Source organism: Manis javanica, chromosome 12, assembly GCF_040802235.1.
Source record: "Manis javanica isolate MJ-LG chromosome 12, MJ_LKY, whole genome shotgun sequence".
NCBI classification, from domain to species: Eukaryota; Metazoa; Chordata; class Mammalia; order Pholidota; family Manidae; genus Manis; species Manis javanica.
The window spans coordinates 6053256-6075334 of NC_133167.1; the positions used below are offsets into that span (position 1 = coordinate 6053256).

At 37.2% G+C, this 22079-nt stretch overlaps 1 protein-coding gene across 9 annotated transcripts in view; it reads left to right on the top strand.

Moving 5' to 3' along the window:
• The window catches only part of USP40 (ubiquitin specific peptidase 40), a 69120-nt gene that overhangs the window by 33892 nt on the left and 13149 nt on the right, over positions 1-22079 (top strand). For 8 of the 9 annotated variants that reach the window (XM_036997727.2, XM_036997731.2, XM_036997732.2 and 5 more), the window contains 12 exons: positions 480-564; positions 1417-1487; positions 2173-2495; positions 3838-3961; positions 5196-5253; positions 8340-8393; positions 9116-9204; positions 10543-10629; positions 14571-14607; positions 16218-16282; positions 17903-17977; positions 20425-20545. In XM_036997727.2, coding sequence (XP_036853622.2) covers positions 480-564; positions 1417-1487; positions 2173-2495; positions 3838-3961; positions 5196-5253; positions 8340-8393; positions 9116-9204; positions 10543-10629; positions 14571-14607; positions 16218-16282; positions 17903-17977; positions 20425-20545 — 1189 coding nt within the window. Of the gene's footprint in view, positions 1-479; positions 565-1416; positions 1488-2172; positions 2496-3837; positions 3962-5195; positions 5254-8339; positions 8394-9115; positions 9205-10542; positions 10630-14570; positions 14608-16217; positions 16283-17902; positions 17978-20424; positions 20592-22079 lie in introns of all 9 variants that reach the window. The other variant, XR_005055732.2, reaches the window with a different exon arrangement.

Genomic DNA, 22079 nt, shown 5'->3' on the forward strand with positions numbered 1-22079 from the left:
GGATCTAGAAACTCAAAAAAAAAAAAAATGCCTGGTAATCTATTACATACACTTTTTGGATTTGCAGTCGGAGACGTGCCTTTCAAGAAAGGAGACAGTGTGCGCTGAAGTTCGCACCGCTTTTCCCTGAACAGGGCTAATTCAACAAATAAGTTTTGCTCTTGTGGACAAAGATTCTTGGCTTGGCACGCTTATCAGCCTGCCTTCTGATAAGAAGTCTCCCCATAAATTTGTTTAGATGTTCTTTGTGCTCTTTGTGTAAGCCAAGTCACTAATGAATGAGATTAAACTCGACTAACTCAGCATTGAGTGATGTCTTCTCACCACGTTTGTGGCATTGGGCAGGGACGGGCAAATTCGTTGGCTTTCTCCCCGTATCCCCTGTATGTGTGCATCTGCACAGCGCTCTTCTTTACCTGGAAATGTGATATATATGCTACTTTTCATTGTTCTCTTTTCTTTTGTTAATATTTGTATAGCTGTTAGAATTTTGGGAAGGAGATATGGTTCTTAGTGTGGCAAAGTTTGTACCAGCGGGACTTCACATTTACCAGACACTTGATGGTAAGATAAATATTAAACCATAGTGACTTATTTTATATTTTTATATCCTTGTGGGCTCATCTGTAATGTTCTTTCAGTCTTTCCCCCTACCGACTTCTTTTGTAATGATGTAGATTATCATCACACTGTAGATGTTTAAACAATGTATCCAATTTATAGTATATCCAATTTATGATAATGTATAAATTTTTGCTAATGTGAAAATGTTTATATTTTTTAAAATTTCGGCTACCTCACTGCCAAAACAATTTTTAAACACTTTGGAATTTTTTATAACCGCAACTTTTTGAGCACAATGGTTTGAAACCATTAGAATCTTGTTTATATGGTTGACTTTTTACCCATCTCTCAGCTTCATATTTTGTAGCAAAAGTACTTTAAGAGTTTAAAAGTATTTACTTCTGTTAAATAACAACAAAACAGCAATAGCAGTAGCGGCAGGAATGTTTGCTTTGGACTCCATTGTGCCAGGTACGGAGGTAATGAGAGAGCTGAGGTGAGAGGCTTGAAGTGCGCAGGACGTGCAGCTCATTAATGGTGGGGCGAGGATAATTCGATGCCTAAGCCCAACTCCTGTTTACAATCCGCCTTTTATTAACTCTTTTTCTCTGCAGTCATGCTCACAAAACTTATGTAACATGGGGAAAAGCTTACATACAATGAAAGAATAAAGATGAGTATGGTGGAAGGAACAAAGATAAAAGATTAATATAATAAGCATAACATAATACTGCCTTTTTCTTAATTTTCCTTAATGAAAATACCTTTTCAAACAAGTGTCACAGCTCTGTTTGGTTAAATTGTTTTTGATAATCGTGATGGATGGTCTCACTGATAATCTCATCTTCCTAGGAGATGACCTGGCATTGTGTGAAATTGAAATTACTGATGGTGAAGACATCTTTGTATGGAATGGGATGGAGGTAAAAAAGTGTTAAAGAAATATTCATGATAGTTTTGGATTTTTTAAAAGTCACTGAAATAAAATTTTATTCATTATGTATGAAGGCAATTAGATATTAGAAAGCTGCTGAAAGAGCCAGTAAATTTGAGGTACCATCAGTGTTACTTAAAGAGATATTCATGGAGCCCCTCCATTGTGCCAGGCTGTATGTCAGATGCAAGATACAAAGGTAAATAGCCTGTTCTCAGGCGCTCACAGTGTAAGTAGTTTCGCTAATCCAAGTGCTAGAGTAGGGGCCTGTGTGTGTTTCCTGTGAGAATTCAGAAGGGGGCAAGTAGCTGCACCAAGTTAGAGAATGGAGGTGACTTTTCTAGGTCAAGAAAAGGATAAGGAGCATCTCACCCACTCAGTGGACTGTCCCTTGGAGGGCCATCTCATGTATTTCAAGGCTTCAGCCACCACTGAGGTCTTGGACATCTGTCTGCAATCTAGATTTCTCTTAAAAAATAAAAGATGGTTAAGAGAAAATTTCAAAAGAAAAATCTAAAGTTTTTCTGATACTTAAAAGATATTTGTGAAAATTAATTTTGCTTGAAAACAAAAAAAGTGAGAATTGTTATATAAGAATAGTCTTTTACTATGTTATGTTGACTTCATTTTGGCAAGTATAAGCTATACTGATGGTTGTCTTGCTAATATTGTAGGTTGGAGGAATCCAGATTCCAACTGGTAGTGACTGTGAACCTCTGCTTCTGAATGTTCTTCACATGGCAACAGGCAGTGAAGGAGACAAGTGTCAGCACTTGGTAGAATCCCCACATGTCTTCCCGTCTAATGCGCAAGTGAGCACGGTGTTCACAGCCTTAGCTCTCCCAGGAGGTGTCATCTTGATCAGCAGTGCTGAGTCTGCAGGTGAGGACAGCTGGACTGCCATTCCCAGGGGAGACTTGAAGAAGACATTCAGAGAGCAAGGTCTCAGAAACGGAAGCTCACTTTTAATCCAGGATCCTAGAAATGGGGATAACAGGTAACTCTTTACAAAGAGAGAGAATTGTTTTAAGTAATTTCAGTTTACTGCTCTCTTAAAACTTAAAAGCTTTATTTTAATGATAAGAATTAAATGTTACTTTTTATTTCTAGACATTGTGTCCTACAGATTGTAAATAGGAAGGTTCTAGGTTAGGCAACTTGGAGAAAAAAATGATACTGAAATGCGATTTTTTTTTGGTAAATGTGGTGACTAAATACAGGTACAGACAAGATATAATCTAGATTAACTGACTATAAAGCAGAATCCTATCAAATGAATTCTGATTGGTATACTTATTATAAAACTGAAGGCACATTTTCACAAAGAAAGTTCCTGAAATTTTTTACAAGGAGGATATTAAGGTCATAGCCAATTTTGTCACAAGAATTCCATAAGGCAATTCAGTTTTTTGTAGTAGTCCTTTTAATGACTATACTCTCAGTTCCCATAGGTCACAGTGGAGCTTAGGTGCTGCCTCTCTCCATTTTTGTTATCAATGTCTGTTACAGTACATTTGTGGGTGCAAGGTTTGATATACTGTAATCCCACAAATTCCCATATAGTCAAGGCTTAAGGTTGCAAACAATAAATCAGTTCTGTGAATATATTAGATTATAGAGCCTCTGCATTATTGTTAATGGTGACTGTGATGCAGAATACTTGTGAGCTATGTTTATCTTGTGTTATATTTACTACTAGGACAGGTGGTAAATTTATTTCCTCACTTTATCTACTTAATTTTAAAGTTTATTATATATTCCTTTATAAAAAGTAATACCTACTTAACAGATTTGAGAAATACAGAAGCTAAGACAAGAGACCCAGAACAGGACCACCCACTCAGTGGCAGTCACTGTCAGCTTTCCTGACTTCCTGAGTTCAAACAAGTCTTTTTGTTTTGAAATTTTTTTCTTTTTAAACATAAAAATCATTATAGATAAATATTTATATTCTCTTTCCCCCGCCCTGTTGGTAGATTCATAAACCTCATTTTGTGGTTTACGGATTTCGTGATTCCGGTGTGCAGGCAGAGGTCAACAACTGATTTCCATTTACAACAGTTATCTTTGAAAAGTGTGGCAACAAATTATTTGTATAAGTTAAAGATTTGGAATCCTTAATATAGACTCTGTAGAATACTGCCTAACACCACCCTAAAAAAATGGTCAGCCTTCATAAAGCCATCTCATTAGAACTTGGTCACCTTTAATTAGCCACATTAAGGAAAACATGCACCATTTTGGAAGTGGTGCCTAAGAAAAAGTATTAATTTTGTGATCCTTTCTGATTCATAAAAGTGCTGTGTAAAGACTTTTTTAAAATGTCTTTTAACCTACAGTTTATTGACCAGACAAGGGAAGTGGATCACTAGTATGAATGAGATTGACTGGCTCCAAGTTAAAAATTTGTGTGAATTAGAATCTGAAGAGAAGCAAGTTAAAATATCGGCAACTCTTAACACAGTGAGTAGAGTAGATTATAATTAAAGTTTGGTTGATAGTGTCTTAGTTAACAATGTTATTTAGAAAGCAGTACTTTATTCTTTAAGAACAGTTGTCTCAGTAGACTTCTAAATCAAGAAGTCAACTTTTTAACATTTGATTATTGCTTGTTTACCCATATTAGCCCTTGGCCTGTTTCAAGAAAATATACAACCTTATTTTTCCTCCAAAGCCTAGAATTAGAATGTAGGAGTTACCTATTTAATTAATTCATGGAATCCTCTGGCTTTGATAAGTAGAAAATGTTTACAAGAGTGTTTTTTTATTTTTTTTAAACAGGTATAAATGTTGTTTTTGTGTTATGTTTTGGGTTTTTTCTTAGTTTATCTTAGACTGCTCTGCATGACACTCTGTGCTCCATATAAAGCCTCAGGTGTCCTTCAGTTTCCCATTTGAACTGTGATACTGGTTTCCCCAAACTTCTTCCAGGAAATCTTTTTATATTTATGAAGTCTGAATTCATTAAGTTTTTTTTTTTACAACATTAAGAGAAACTTATTAGAGTATTTTCTATAAATATTAAATTTCTTAAAGTGCTCCCCTGTTTGTTGGTACAGGAGAGGGGACAGTGTAGACCAGTGCGCTAAAGCTCCGCCTAAGTGGGGGCCTGCTGATGTCCTTGATGAGTTCAGTCCCTGCTCCTTCTGGCGCAGTGTAGGGCGCCGAGGTGGGGTAGAGTCAGTGATATCTGACATCAGTTCTATCCCTAAATACCACGCTCTAATGGCAGTTAGCTTAAACTAAAAAAAAAGACAGAAAACAGTCTGAAAGTATTTTAAACAGTGCCCTTGCATTAGTATTGTACATTTTTATATTATTTATTCTTATTGGTCCTGAATTCATCACGCTGGACACAGAGAAATTTGATTACCTGCAGTTGCATGCTCTCATTAGAAAGGTTCACGGTTTATCAGCCCGTTGCCTTTCTGGCTAGAATTCTTTCTTTAGTTTTCGGTAGCTTTCTGTTCCAATTAACATCAGTTTGGTAAAAACTTAATTGTAAAGATAATCTGAGTTTTTGCCTTTGACTTTGTAGAAGAGAGAAAATTTCAGGGATAGGAAATTTTTTTCAAGAAGGCAAAAAAACTGTCAGGCAGTGAATGGCTCATACAATGTTTGCACTCGCTGATGAGCTTCGCTTTGATGTCATTGTTTCCAACTTATACAGAGTTATTCGTTTATTTCTCTATTTTAGGTGGTCTTTGATATTCGAATTAAAGCCATAAAGGAATTAAAGTTAATGAAGGAACTAGGTAATCATTTACATTTGTTTTTGGGTTTGGGGTTTAATTTTGTTTTGATTTTTAATTGAAAAAAGTATAGGAGCATACAAAAAGTAATTCAAAGAAAACTCATGCACCTACAACCCGAAATGGACAAATTTATATGGAAATGCGAAAAACCCAAAGTACCCTTAACAGTGTGGGGTTGTGGGGAATAAAAGGAGTGAAGCTGGGAGAGTTCCACTGCCTGATTTCAAGACTCATTGTGAAGATGTAAGTAATCAGAACAAGTGTATTGCGCTAGAGACGATCCATTGAACAGGGGTCAGCAGGCTGTGGCCCACAGCCTGTTTCTGTACAGCAAGTGGGCTGAGAATAGTTTTTACATTTTTAAAGGGCTCTTTTGAGAAAAAAAATGTACAACAGAGATTACATGTAATTTTTGAAGCCTAAACCTAAAATATTCATAATGGAACTACATTGAAGGTCCTAAAATAGGTGCAGACTGACATGTATATGTATAGTCAGTTGACTTTCAACAAAAAGGCTAAGGTGTTCCATGGAGGAAGAGAGTGTATTTCAGCATATAGTGCTGGGCCAATTGGATGTCCACTGATACAAAAATGAATCTCTAGCTTTGCTTTAACATCATGTAAAACACTAACTTAAAATTGTATCCTAGACCTACATGTTAAAACCTAAAACTATAATATTTCTGGAAGAAAACATGAGAAAATCTTTGTCACTTTTACCATAAGGAAAAGATTTTTTTTAGATGGGACTCAAAAAGCACAAATCATAAAAGGAAAAATTGGACAACATCAAAATGTAAAACTTCTGATCTTCAAAAGGCATCTGAAAAGGCAAGCCACAAACTGGTGGGAAAAAAATTGTAGAACACATATTTGACAATAGACTTGTATTCAGGATATATAAAAAACATGGGCGACCTACTCAGAAGACACCCAAGCCAAAATGGGATGACAGTTCACAAAAGAAGACGTACCTATGAGTGACCAGTAAGCACAGAGAAAGATGTTCAGCGTCACTAGCTATCAAACTGAAAGCACAGGAAACACTACCATACGCTCAGGGGAATGGTTCAAGTACTGACAAAACCAAGTGGTAGCGAAGATGTGGTGCGACTCTAACTCCCGTGTATTGCTGATGAGAGTGTAAAAACCAGTCACTTTGGAAGGAGTTTGCTTGTTTCTTGTGAATTTGAACATTTACTTACCAGTACCCTAGATATTTACCCAAGAAAAGTCAAAATTTAGTACAGACTTACAAATATTGTACATAAATGTTCACAGTAAAAAGCTGGAAACAATCCAAATGTCCTTTACCAGGTGAAGGGATGCGCAGACTGGTGTATCCACACGGTGGGGTGCTGTTCATTCAGAAAAGCAGTGAACCACCTCCACTTATGAAACATGAGCGAATCTCAAAGACAGTGTGGCAAGAAAAAGAAGTTAGACACAAAAGAGCACTATGAAGTTTTCATAAAAGAAAACAAAACCTAGGTCTTAGTGACAGAAGCAGATCAGGATTAGGGACGGATGACTGACAGCAGAGCAGTTGGAGGGAATTTTGGGGGGTGATGCAAATTATCTACTTGCTGCTGGTTGTTGCATGTTTATATCTAACTCTTTGAACCAAACATAATGTAAACACTAATTAAAAAAATAAGGCCCATGCCGTTCTTGCCCTCTCAGAAGGTCACACCCCTCCTAATAACCTCACTTCACATCTGACTTTGTAAGAAATCTGTTTGGACTAAATACCTGTGTGTTCCTTCCCACAAAGCAGGAATCTTTGCATCCTCAGTCAGGCACACTGGCCCTATCCATTTAATAAGCATAAAAATCACCTGTCTTTATCATTTTTGAAGTACTTTTCCTCTTAAAACATGAAAAATGATATATTGTTTTAATGTGCCTTTTTTGAAGGTTAGTAAATTTGACATTTTTCCAAAAAAAAAAATCACCTGTCATATTTTAAATATAGGCAGTCTCTGCATAGTTCCAGTATGCATGAGTTTCATTTACCACAGTTGATGATGCAAAGTCAGTTACCTAGCAGCATCGTTCAAAATTCAGCTATCAGCAGATATTAACTAAGTAATTGCATCAGTACTAACTCTACTACTAGCTGTTCATTCCACAGATCACTACATGGATAATAGATGTGCATCACGATCAGTGACCAATTACTTCACTCTTTAAATTCTGCCAGTGATTGGTGATGGCACATCTGTTACTAATTTCACCACCGACAGTGGCCTCCTTTTCTCCCAGTGGTAAGTCCATACAACATTTCACAAGAATGGATAATCAAATTGCCCAGCAAAGATGAGAGTGCTGCAAAGAAACCAGAGAATATGGAGTAACAGAAGGAATGGCTGACCATAGGGATGTTGATGCTGCTGTCATTCCAGAGACTCTAGGTTTGCAGCCAGAGAAACGACGTAAACTCAGCCGCAGAAGTGAAGAAAGTGGTTGTAGCAGAAAGGATGAAGGTATCCCCGAGGGAGTGACACTGGCAAAGAAAAATCCACAGTAAAGGAGCTCTTGGAGATGCTTAATGAGACTGAAAGCACAAAATATAAAATATTGGAAGGTGATCCAAATTTTGAGTATTACAATTCGCTAGGGGATACAGAAGACATTCTGCATTGTAAGCTCTACAGTGAGGAAAAAAGCAAGCCCTGTTTGAAATATTCTTGATATTTGTACAAAGAAATATTTCAATTCTCAATGTTTCTAGTATTTTAACTTACAGTGTATTAGTTTTACTATTTTTTTAGGACACTATATATGTATTACGGTTTTAAATGTTTTAGGTTTTTTCATGTCGCCATACATGTATTACTGACAGAGTTTTAAAAGAAATGTTTAAAGGTCATAGAACAGTCATAATGTTCCTCATTGTTTCTAAGCTTTCCATGTCACAGCCCTGGGCTCCTGTGCAAAGTGAAGACCGCCTGTACTCGTTTTCTAGTTGTTGGGGTTTTTGTTTGTTTGTTTTTTTAGCTTGTTGTAGCTCCTGCTAATTAACACATAAGCATCTCTCCTCAGTCTTCTTTGGTGCAATAACCAGCTTCTTTTTATTTCTAGCTGAGAATAGCTGTTTAAGACCTATTGATAGAAATGGGAAGCTTCTTTGTCCAGGTAAATATTTTGGTAGCCCTCAAGAGCTGACACATGCTCATGCCATTTGTCTTTCTTAACACTTTAAATGATGGTTTCTAATACCTAATGTTCTTAAATTATTTTTTAGACGTTAATGGGACATATTGCCATCCAGGTGTCTTCTTCATATGTTGCAGAAAATCTTAAGCAAAACTTTAAACAATGTGTTTCCTAAAGTAAAACACCTATCTTTCCTGATTTGCTGGTCCTCATTTTAGTCATGGTTTTGATCTAGTTATGGCTTTCTATATTTATTGTCCGTTTTTTATTTGTTTTGCTAATTTTATTGTGATACCAGTTAGGAAATCATCTGTCCTCACCTCTGTCATGCACCTTTGTCATTAGACTTAGTTTAGTGTAAGTGTTGGTGGGTAGTCACCATAAGAGTTTTAAACTTGGAAGAAGCTGGACCGTCATTCATGAATTCTTTCAGAATATCTAGCTTTTAGGCCATGTAAACAGTAGTTATTAAGAATCTAGATCATTCCTAACTGCCCCTTATTTCTTAGCATTGTTGTCTAGAGTGTGGAAATTGAAAATCAAATGTAACTATAATATGGGTAATCCTTTTGCATGGAGTACAGCTCATTTTTTTTCTTTCTTGACATTCTTGATTTTCAAAGAAACACTGATTTCAGTGTATTATTTTGCCCAGAAAGGTAGGAATTAATAACTGATCATGTTATCAAAATTCTTTTCAGTGCCAGACAGTTATACTTTGAAGGAAGCAGAGCTGAAAATGGGGAGTTCCTTGGGACTCTGCTTTGGGAAGGCACCAACTTCTTCTCAGGTAACCGGAGGTCACCTGTCAGAACAAAATCAACTTTGCCATGATTAGTTCTTAAGTTTACAATTCATACCTTAACTATTACGGTAATAATGTTTCTTGTAAAAGTTTTATTTTTTCCTGAAATGATAATACCTTTCATAGGAATATATCTGTATAGTGCTCTGTGTTTAAATAGCAGAATATTACATCAAAGCATATTCATAAGGCTCTTTTTCTGTGAAAATTTTGTAATTAAGGGGGGAATCTTTAAAGTTGAGTGGCCACCAGTTTCAACCAGCATATTTCACAAATTCTAAATTGTTCTCTTTTTCCCACATTTTAACACCTATGGATTAGGATGAGCCTTATAATCAGTGGCTTCCTGCACTTGTAGCTGGTATCTTCTCTTTCTTTGTGTCACATAAAGGAACGAGTAACAACCAGCAGCACTTCAGATTTAATGAAACCAGCATATTGATTTTGGACTTAATTGCTCCCTGCAATAATATGATAGTCTCACAGCAGCTTTGTCTTTATCAGTATTCATTTTCTGTGTCAAATGCCATCAGGTTGACCTTTGCCAGAAGCCCTACCTATTTAATAAATATTTATTAGAGTTCAAAAGTCATAATGCTATCCTAAAATACCATCAGGTCAACCTTTGCCAGAAGCTCTATCTATTTAATAAACTTTTATTAGAGTCCAGGAGTCCTAACGCTCTCCTTCCTCTTAGGACTCTGTGTCATGGGGTACTGGACTCCCGTCAGGATCCCGTGTTTCCCGGGTCTACCGCATTAGTCTCCTGGCCACCTCCCCTTGAATTTGTTCTTCCTCTGAGCTCTAGCGAACAGTGGCACACAAGCTGATAGGAGGAAGAACATGGCAAGTGAGGCTGGATTAGAAAGGAAAAGTAGGGCTAGAAGGAACTGCATTGACAGAGATCAGATTCATGTTTTTCCTGTGGGTCCTGGGAGTTACCATATACGGAATATCTGGAAAGAAAATAAAATCACAACCAATGACTCAGAGGAAAACACAGTTAATGCTTTCAATGTAAAAAATTGCACATCCCTTTGAGGAATGACCAAAAAAGAGATGGAGGTCATAGTAGAATAAATAACCATGAGAAAAGATTATTAGAATAACATGGGTGGTGAAGCATATTACATTTCTATGTTGTTGAGATTTTTGTTTAAATTGTAACATTAAATTACCCAATGTTGTCTGGCTTTTACTTAATTTGAGGTTTTTATTAAAATTTCATGGACCATTGGCTTTTCTTTTTTGGAAGCAAATAATACATTTATAGAATCTTCAAATTCAGATTAAATTGCATTCATACTTCTGTCTTGATTTTAGCTGTTCCTGTTTTTTGCTGTGGGAAGTGATGTTCAGCCTGGGACAGAGATGGAGATTATAGTAGAAGAAACAATATCTGTGAAAGAGGTAAGCAGTTTTATTTTTATGGGGGAGGAACGGTCGGTGGGAGGCAGTGGCAAGCTATGTTACAGTTTTGAGGTTCTAAAGGTAGGGTTTACATAATATACCTTAAAGAATTACATACATTCACTGAAACACTAGTTTTAGGAACTTGAAAATTAATGAACCAACTAGAATCTTTAAAATAAGATATTTTTTTTTCTGATTTTCAGTAATACTTGTTGATTGTAGAAATTTGGGATATATATAAATGGAGTTAAAGAGAAAGTTAAACCCCTCACTATCCCTTATACCACTAATATTAACATTTTGGCATATTTCCTTCTGGTATGTCACTTTATATACATACATAATCATATAGACACAGGATGTGTCTGTGTGAGAGAAAGCAAACGAATAATTATGTTGACATAATTGAGAACTGGGACTTGCCATGTTGGAAAAGAGAGACAGGTAAAATTGGGTGGTTAAATAAAACCTGTACTCCTGAATTTGAGTTAAGTGAGTTAGAATGAACTTGATATATTTTGTCTTTAAAAAAATATTTTTCTAGCTGTGTCCCCTGAAAGAGCTTAAAATCAGTGATCAGCCTATCAGGAAGCACCCCAGCACCCAGACTGTTGTTGGTAAATACCATTTTCTACCAGGGCTTCTTGGGGTAAAAACTGGTCCTGGTTCTAGGTCAGGAAAGTGTAAGATAAGCCTGGAACAACCTTGTTGTAACAGAAACAGTGAAGCTAGCAAAGACTGCCAGGTTCAGCAGAGAGTCTCAGGAGCCAACATGAAGAGGCTCTCACTGGTCAGATGAGACAGTTTGAACCTTAGTGGGAATAATAATGAGAACTGATTGGTACACATGCATAAAATCCATGGGTTCATAGTGACCCTAAAAATACCATCTGCATTGGTTACCTATACTGGGTGTTAGGGAACCATAAGGAAAAAATATCAGGGATTTACCCCATTTTTCTTCTGCAGACAATACCACAGAATAACCAAGTAGGCAATGAGAAGGGCTTTTTTAATAGATGTATCACAGCTAATAAATAAAATGAAGACAGAATTTTAGGCTATCAACTTTCTCAAGTGCTTATGAATTCATAGATCTAGGCAATGATTCTGAAAGACTGCTAATAAGCCAAAAAGAGTAACACCTAGTCATTATAGAAATTCAAAACAATATGCATGCTCATCTTGCGAAAAACAAACAAACAAACAAACAAGTGGACCTGAGTCTGACCAAGCCAACAGGTCTGAGCACTGGTTTATAAAGGAGGACAGGGACGTGGCTGTGTTAATGCACCACGGGCCTGCAGTCAGCTCAGGCCCAAGTGGAAACTCTTAAGAAATAAGTTGCAGGGTGAGGCAGCTTATAGGTTAAAAGAGACAGGCGAAATGGTAAGCAGGGGCAATGTTACAGACTTCAGGGGGCCCTTATTCAAAGAACTTTAGTAATAGTTTAAGTAGACAAATTTGAATATTGACTGGATGTTAGTTTTTAAGGAATTCTTTATTTTCTTAGATGTTGATTCTTAGGGTTATGTTTTTAAAAAGACTCTTCCTCTATAGGAAGTGAATACTAAATATTAATAAATGAAATGATATATCAAACGTGCTTCATAAGAATTTAGGGGGGCATGATGGGAAAGTGGATGGGTTGGACTATTGACAAACAAGATTGGCTCTGGCAGTGATTGAAGACTGGGTGATGGATACTTGAGGGCTCATTTTACTATCCTCTGCATGTGTTTGAAATTTTCTATAGTAAAACATTAAAAAAATTTTTTTGACCTATCATTACACGCTGTTAATATTTTCCCAATTTTTCATTTGCCTTTTAATTTTAGTGCTTTTTCCTCTCAAAAAAAGGAAATCACAAAACTTTTCAAAACAGCGAAGTGTGTATCTTCATGTTCTCCTTTGGATTCACTGCAGACTTGTTCCCCGCCGCGCTCACAGCTCTGATCCAGGCCACACGTGGCCTCCACGCTGCTGTGTCCGCTGGGCCCTTCGTCTTCGTCTTACCTGCTCTCGGCAACATTTGACAGACTTAGATTTTTGTCACTTATTTCCAGAAGATCACAGCTCCTCAGGTTTTCCTTCCACCATGGGCCTCTCCCCCCGTTTTCTCTTTTCTTTTCTCTCCACCTCATAAGCACCTTTGTGCTCAATCTTAGACTGGGCCTCACCCCAGAAATTCAGGCTTACACAGCGAGCTGCTGCTTGCTTGTCCGACAGTCACCCCAGATCATGACACATCCACAACCAAGGGCCTGACCTCTCTCAGACGTACTTGACTCATAATATTTTCCTTTTCAGTGGGTGGCCGCTCCGTTTCTCTGCTTGCCCAGGCCAGAAACCCCGGGGTCGTCCTTGATTCTTTTCATTCTTCCCTCGCATTGTGTCTCAGGACGTCCTTTGGATTCTACCACCAGAGTTTCCCTGTGATCTCAGCATGTCCCCCCTCCACTGCTGCCACCCAGTCATCTCTCACCTGGATCATTCCAGCAGCTTCCTGACCGATCGCCTTCCTTCCAGACCCCTCCCGGTGTCTGCTCTTAGGGAGGAGCTGAGTGCCCACTGACGTGTGAGTCCTCATTGGTCACTGTGCTCACAAGCCTCCTGCGTGTCCCCGGAGTTCCCGAGTGGCCTCGCGGGGCTCCCATAAGGCCTCCAGTACCTTGGGGTGCGGTGCACCTCCCACTGCTCTTCCTCTTCCGCTCACTCTCATCAGTCACATTGGCCTCCATGCGGGTCCTTGAACAAGGCCTTTACACTGGCTGTTTCCTCTTTCTAGAACACAGTTAAGTTGAATTCTCAATTGTTTTTCTTAAATAATGGAAGGCTTTAAGACCAGTTTTCTTTGAATACAGCTTTTGATTCATTCCCTATGTTTTAATATATTCTCATTGTCATCATTTTTTAGTCTTTTTTATTTTTAATCATGCACGTAATCCTGGATTTATTCTTATCTTTTAAACTTCAGTGAGGGGTAAAACTCCCCCTTGGTTACCATCCTATTCAAGTCCCTTCCCCAGAAGTCTCTTTGATCCCCAGATGATATAATCTTACCCACATCAGCAGAGTGTGCCCTCCCAGCCTCTGGCATACATATACCGACATGTGAAGATACATATACATACTTACAAATGAAGAGCTTGATGCGTTTGTATGGTTTCTTTTAAATCATAAACGGGGTCCTACTGTATGTATTATACCAGGACTTTGTTTCATTTTTAAGACTAGTACATGTAAATCTGTTTTATCCTCTTAATCTTTCTAAGACCTCTCCTAGTTTATTTAAATGTTCCCCTGCTAAAGGGGTATATGATTCTCTGCCATTTTTTTCTCATTCCAAGCAGTACAGCAGTGACATCTTTTTCTTGCTCCCTTCTGCTCTAGCATAGTACAATCAGTTTTTATTAATTCTTCTGCCCTAGGTTCAAGAATGTTTTTCCCTCAAGAAGTTGGGAGTTTCTAATTATTATTTTTGTTATGTGAACTTCTGTAAATCACATCCCATTGATTGTACTGCGCCACAGGGTTGGAGCTCGCGTGGCTCTCCCCCTGGGAGTTCCTATATGGCCAGTTGTGTTTCTTGGGTGCTAAATGAAGGCTAGTCTCTTTTTATAGGATTCAGAGTTTAATGTGTGTCTGTGAAATCTGCTTAATAAATCACATCGGGTCAAAAATACAGTTAGTCTTCATGAGAAGAGAGTCAAAGTGCAGATCTGGAGGCGGATGAACGAAACTTTGAACTAAGGCCTGATTGCAAGCAGCAGACTGCTTGTTTTCTCTCCTGAGTTGGCCACATCTCTTAACTACGTAGATCTTTATCTCTTTGAGAATTATTAAATATAATCAGACTTAAATAGGCCCGGGGGTGGGCCTCACAATACTGTAACTCTGAAACAGAAAATTAATTAGCTTCCTTTTTTCTTTTACAGTGTTTAAAGATAATGCTGGAGAAATCTGGCCTACCAGGTAGGTTACAGACGATGATGATACAATCTTAGCCACACGTTTTACTTACAGTAAATTATCTATAAGCCTAATGGAAACTTTCAAACTTTTTTTTCTCTTGGGTTGTCAATTACACTTTACACTTCTATATGTATATGAGTTCTCCTGGTTCTTATTTACAAGCTATAAAAGAAAACTAGTTGCAGAAGACTAGGTTAGCTTACCCCAAAGGTAGGCTAGTTAAGAGGTAGTTAAGATCTGTGCCCTCTCGAATTTTTCAGGCCTTTCACTCTTTTTTTTTTTGCCTCATTGATTCAGAATTTCATGTCCGTATCTTTGTAATATAGATTAGAGAATGTAATATGAATGAAAAAAAATAAATCCAAGATATCTGAAGTAGCTCCCTGGGTGGAATCATTTCAGTGAGCGTGGTGAGGCATCACACCGCTGTCATCAGAGCGGTTCGTCGTCCTCGGACTTCATCACAGTGGAAGCCTTGGGCTGCTCTCTGGAAGGGAAGTTAACGTGCTACAGGACAGTCTCCGAGGGGCTTATAGGGTCTAGTGTCATCTGGACAGTGTCCTCTTATGCAGCGATCATCGCCCCTCCCCATTTCACAGAGGCTAAGAATTGTTAAATGCTTATCTAGAGCTGTACGCCAAGTAGCTAAGTCTCTGATTTCAGAACCTGAGTTCTTTCCACCATGCTGTGCTATGAAGTAATGATGCTCAATTTTAACTTACTGGTATTTTTTTTAACCATACAAAGATTAAGGTAACTATTATTACAACTCTTACTGTATTTAAAACTAGAAGTAATGGCAAAATAGAGTCTACAAAGAACACTATTATGGGGATTCAAAACCCATGGCCTGTGCAGGGTGAATATGAGATCTATGTTTGTCCCACTGGCCACAGCCCCCTTTGGGGCTGGAGGAGCGGACTGCCTATCTGCTATCTTTTTTAACGACCAGGATTCCCAGCTTTTGCTCCATTCATCTCCCTCTCCTCAAAAACCAATCCTCTTCACTTTCATCAGTGTAGCAAGCATGCTGAAAAACAGAAATCTAATGAAAGGTTATTTAACATTTATAAATGTTTCTTTATACCAATGTCATTACAATGCTATTCCAAAAATACTGTTTTTTGTTAGATTAATTGACAGTTGTCTAGCAACAGTTTTGTAGTACATGTCAAATGTAGTACATTGCTGAGTGATGTTAGCATATGCTTTCAGCCAAGACAGTGAAAACTCAGCCTCATAATTTTTTTAGGAGGGATTCTATACCTATATATACATGTATATGTATATATCTATACTAGTGCATAATGTACATGTATGTGTGTACATGTAAATAATAGAAGTCAATATTAAATATCCTACAGTAGTAGCAAGTGTTATTTTTATTTGGAAGCATACAGTTCTTGGAGAACAGAGAGCAAATTAACCAAACCATATTGGGGGAACAACAATGTTTTTCATGCTCTGGAAGAGATCATTTACTTTAAAATTGAGTTAATAATTATTAGATCAAATCCCATTTAATATTCACTTATCCAGAAGGGTCATTACTGATAAACTCTTAAAACATATTCTGAATTTTTTTTCATCCTGATTTTGATTCCTTCTAGGCGACACATGGCATTTACGAAAAATGGATTGGTGCTATGAAGCGGGGGAGGCTTTATGTGAAGAAGTATGATTATTTCCATACATTTCATTCTTAAAAATTATTGTTTATTTTGTGTTTACATACAGGATATCCATCACTTATGTGAGTAAATTCTAGAGAAAGCTTCAATATTTTTTAGGATATAAAATATCTGTATACATAGGCCTACCTTCACTACAGGTCTTCCTTCCTCTAGTTGTTTGGTAGAATCAGAGGGAAAGTCTCAGCTAGTGGGAACATTGCTAATATCTGTGTGAAGTCCTCTTTTGACATCCTATGTCCCTACAGTAGTAGCTTTGCATTAGGATGCAGAGAGCTTCAGAGAACAAAAGACATTTGAACTAATGAAAGTATCTGAAGATACACTGTGAATTTTGAGTCCTAAATATCTATAATCTCGGAGTTTTTCTGTAAGTTAATTGATGGCAGAATGCATCTTACCAACCAGTCACTTAGGCTCTGATCCAAACTACATCTCTAGACCCAGCCAAACTCTTAATGTAACCTTAAGAACAATTTGTCACAGAATAGTTGGAATCTGTGTAATCTTATTGTTGATCCAGTTAGTATAAACCTCACAGTCCAAACCCGTGACCTCAGAACTAGACTCAAAATGAAGCTTTCTGAGAAAGCTTAGATACTTGTGGTCAGCCTCCCTTTTCCCAGTCTCTTTCTGCCTTCTTTCTGTTCAGGAATAGACAGTGGCATTGAATATTAACAGAAGATTGATTTAAGCAGGTGTACTGGGCTCTTCCACTGGAATACTCTTTCTGTACAGCAGTCAGGGAATCAATACAGAGAGGCCCCTCTTGAAACATGGGCAGGAATTTAACTGCCCAGAGTAAGAAGTGGACCTCATGGAATCTTCAGGACATACATACAGTTGGATGTCAACAGAATATTACCTAGTCACATGGTTTCTGCATTTTCTTCTCTATTCCCAAATTGCTATCAAACATTTCATCCTAGAGCAAACTCATTATCCTCAAAACTGGTTCCTCTGCCTAGATCTGCTGTCCGTCTTTCCCGTGTGATCTTTCAGCCTGAAATGGGGCTTAACCGTACTTACCTTGCCACCCTTCCTATTTGTTCTTGGCCTCCAAAGGCCTGTCGGCTGTTTCACTCCTTCCTGGTCATTCCTACTGCTGGTCCCCTGCTTTGAGCCTTTTTTCCCCAATGCGTAGTCACCCCTCCAACCCAGTTCTCTTTCCGGTTTGTCTCCAACTGATACTTCTCACTCTAATCAGTCTTGTTTCTTCGCTGTTCCCCTAAACAACATACTTATTCTTGATTTAACCTTAACTTTGGCCTGTTGCTCTTTTCATGAGAAATTCCTTCTCTTGTTTCCTCTAGCTTTCAAAATCTAATCCATGTTTTTAGACTGAAGTAAAATTTCATCTTTTGTAAATCAGTCTCATTTATCATCTCACCCCTCGCCCTTTCCTCTAACAGAATTCATACCCCCTAATTTATACCTAATGTTATATACACTTGTAGTCTTAACTTTTATTTCTTCAATATCTGCTTTATTATTCATTTATTTATTTCTGGAAAGGATAATAGAGGCATAGGGTTTGAAAAAATTCAAAGGTCTATTTGTTCCTCTCATAAATCATAAATGATAAAAAATGTCTGTATTCCCAGGATGCAACCCTGAAAGAGCTTATGATATGTTCTGGAGATACTTTGCTTTTAATTGAAGGAAAACTTCCTCCACTGGTAAGATTTTACTTCTGAATTGACATTTTGTTATTAAATAACAGTTACTGTTTTCTGATTATCAAGATGATATATTCTCATTGTGAGAAAATTTAGAGAGACTAGAAAACTTGCCCAATCCCAACAATCAGACAACTGCAGTGTTTTACATCTTTATATATTTCCTTCCTATAAAATCAGTTGCATATGTGATTTTATTTCTGGCTTTTATATTTAATTATCACCTGACCATAAAAATCCAAAAATAGTCATTATATCTAGTGTTTGTCTTACCAGTTTGATCCACTGTAATCCCATTGTTAGAAACTTAGCTTGTTTTAAACTTTTTGTACTTATAAATAGTTGAATAGTTCTTGAATATGAATCCTTCTTAAGGTAATTGTAAAGATGGAATTAACAAATCAAAAGGTATGAACTTTTTAAAGACATGATGATATATATATATATATATATTGCTAAGTTGTTTTCCCAGTTGAACTGAATTTACAGTCCGATCCACAGTATGAGAGGGCTGGTCATTGCTTTTTCATAAATAGTGCATATTACCACTTTTTAAAACCATTATGTATTAGTTATGTTTTTTAATGTGAACATAATGTAATTATGAAACTTCTGGTACTCAGATAACCATTTTATGATTAGCCTTAAAATGTAAAGTTTCTCCCATATCTTTCTCCTCAGAAAAAGCCACAAAAAAATACAGTTTGTATTCTAAGTGTAAATATTTGTATACCCTTTTTAAATTCATATAAAGGGGATCATATTCTGTACATTGTTTTATGCCTCTTGTTTTTATTCACTTAATATATCTTGAGCATCTCCTCATATCAGCACATACAGACCCACCTTATTCTTTCTCATGACTTCATATTCTATACCATGCTCTTTAAAGTCAATTTTTGGATTGGTAATACTCATGATACAAAATTCTAAGTGTATAAAAAGGTGGGCCAGGAAGAATAAATACTCCTCCTCTCCTTGCCTCCAGCCGCTCACTCCTGCCCTCCCTCCACAGGCCGGGTTTCTCTACACCCTCCCAGAGGTATATTCTTACATGCACACAGATGCGTATATTTGTAGCATATCTATATATACTCTTTCTTTTTATTTATTTACACAAAAGGTTATATGCTAGACACCCTATTCTGTACCTAGCTTTTTCATTAATACGTTATCTCTGTATATATATCAGTGCATATATACTGTCTCATTCTATTTGATGGTTATTATGTGGAGGTACCATAATTTATGTAATCAGCCTCTTTTGAAAGATTTAGATGGTTTTCAATCTTTTGTTTATACAAATAACATTGCAGAAAACTATCATATGTGCCATTTTGCATGTGTAATACATCTATAGGATAAATTCCTAGAACTGAAATAGGTGTGTTAGAAGTTGTGGCCTACCATCAAGGAAGCAGACCTTGAGGTTGGTTCGTGGTTTTTGCTACCATAAGCAGTGTGCAGCGAATATCCATGCATCTGTGGCTTTATTTGTATGCATGGGTTAGTTTCTCAGAATGTAAATTTCTAACCATGGAATGGATGGTTCAAAGGGCTTGGACATTAAAAATTTCACAGCGCCAAATTACTCTCTAGAATTTTTGCAGCAGTTTATTTTATACTCCTGCCACCGATTTACAAGCATTTAAGTTTACCTGTATTTTCACCCATTTAGAATACTATTAGACTTACTAGTTTTTGATGGTCTGATAGGTTAAAGAAAGGAATTTTTGTTTTTCTGATTTATATTTTTTAATTGAATGGAGGTTGAATATTAATGTTCACCCATTTGATAAATAGAAAAATATTTTCATTTTAATATGCATTTCTTGAAAAATATTTTACTTGGTTATTTTCATATTCTTGTCTTCTGTTGTTGCAAATTATCACTGTAACAATATCTTTTATTCCTTAATCTATTAAAGTTTTTTACTAACTCTGAAAAAGGAAGGGGTCGGGAAGAAGCAGGTAAATAACACTGAAATGACAGGATGTGTTTACGGAAATGGATTTATTTCGTGCAGTTTGCATACAGGAGCCCAGTTTAGGTCAATAGATGGTTGCTTCTTTATAAAATCTTTAGGAATCTGAATACATGAAAATGGCTTGTAACTGGTGCATGATGCCAGTGGTGCTCTTACAATGCCTGAAAATACAAGTTTGTTCTGTCAAATACTTTGTTTTGTTTATACTTTTATTCTAGCTACTAAGATATTTCTCACAAAGAACACTTAGTCCTGGTCACCTCAAAGACTGATTCTATGATTTTTAAACTTTTGATTGTAAAAACAATAAACAAGTGTAAGATGTGACAGTTACTACATCTAAAAGGAAAAGAAATACATTCAGGAAGCTTCTCTGTTATGAAGATGTTTCTCTCTGTGGAGGTGAAAGCTCACTTCGTCTGTGTGCATCACAGCAGTTAAAAATGCCCCATTCCTCAGGGTTTCCTGGAGGTGCCCGTCTGGTGGTACCAGCCTCGGGGGGTGAGTCACGGAAAGAGTCATCAGGACCGGGTGAACTGCACCCCTTCTCAAGGTGGGGTCTGGAGAGCCGCCAGCCAAGGTGAGAACAAGGCAGAAATGCAACAGCCAACCTGCCGTAAAGAAAGGTAAACTGACCACTTCTGCTCTGAGAGGCAACTGAGATATGTAAGGTTGAAAATCAAAACTTATTTATTCCATTATTCATTCCATAATAATAACACCATCCTATTTTGAGTGCTTTGTAACCTCTGTCAAGTACCGTCTGTTTTCATCTTTATTATTACATCAATATATAAAGATTTTTTAAGGGATTCTTATAAATCATCTCTCAAGATCCTCCCGGCAGTATGAAGAGTGGCCTCATTTATTACACTCGCTGGGATATTGAGGCCTAACTCACTCAGAGCGACTTCACTCAGCCCCAGGGGCAGAGAGACAGGGCTGGAGTCCCCTCCCTGTCCCCTGCCTGCTCGCTCTGTCCCAGCCGCCGGAGCCCCAGGAGCTGCTTCAGGGACTTTCCATCTCATCTCAGTGCCTTCTGAGAAGAAACTCAGAGCATAAACCTATTGTTTGACTCTAAGTTGCTTTTCCACAAATTCACACACACTGTGAAAAGCAAGAGGCACCAGCAGTGAATCTGAATTGCATCGTAAAAAGTGGATTTCTCCTTCACTATAAAACACATATTAATCTCCTTTGTAACTGTAGAGAATATAGTAGGATCAACTATATATTATTTCCTTTTATCAGACTTAATGATTTAGCTTTTTTAGTGCCTTGAAGTATTACACATTTCTTTTTGTCTTTTAAACTTCAGTACTGACATGAGTACATAAATGGATCAAACTCTTACCTCATTACTCTTTGAAGTAGAACTGTCTGTATAGAGCGACCTCAGAACTTCGTTGTGGGTCAGCTATGAAACTGGCATTTGGTTGTTTTTGTTTGGGTTGTGTTAGACGTGTTAACTGATTCTTAAGATGCTCTGGTGATAGAATGATAATTATGCTATTGGATACAAACAGTGTGTTTCTCCATGAAAGTAAAGGAAAAAGTTCATTTTTTGATAGTCTTTCTGTAACACAACGTATGGGAAATATTTTTCATTCCCAAGGGTTATCAAAGAGTCTTTTATCAAAGAGTGTAGTACTATCTTGTTAGTGTCTTAAGGACACAAGACAAGAATCACTCATGGGAAGAGCTTTTTCATTTAGCTTACTTAGAGTCTAATTTCTTATTATGTATTAGCAGGGTGCCCAGTAATAAAGACAATTAACTAAAGCAAAAATGAAATTATTCTGAATTTTAAATTTAGTTACCAACTTTTATATCCAGAGGTTCAAATGAAAGAGCATTTTGTTTCCCCCTTTTTTAAACAAATGTAGAAAAGCCTTCCAACCGTCTAAGGATCCTTTCAGTCCGTAAACATTTATTGGGCATTTGCTGTGTGGCACCCACCACTCCAGGCATTGGAGAGACACACAAGATAGACGGCCTGCCCTCTCATATTATTTTGAGAAGACAGGAGAAAACAAATAAACACACGAGAACAAATAGAAGAGTAACACGTTGGGATAAGTGTTACGCGAGAAAGAAACGGGAAGGCATCATAA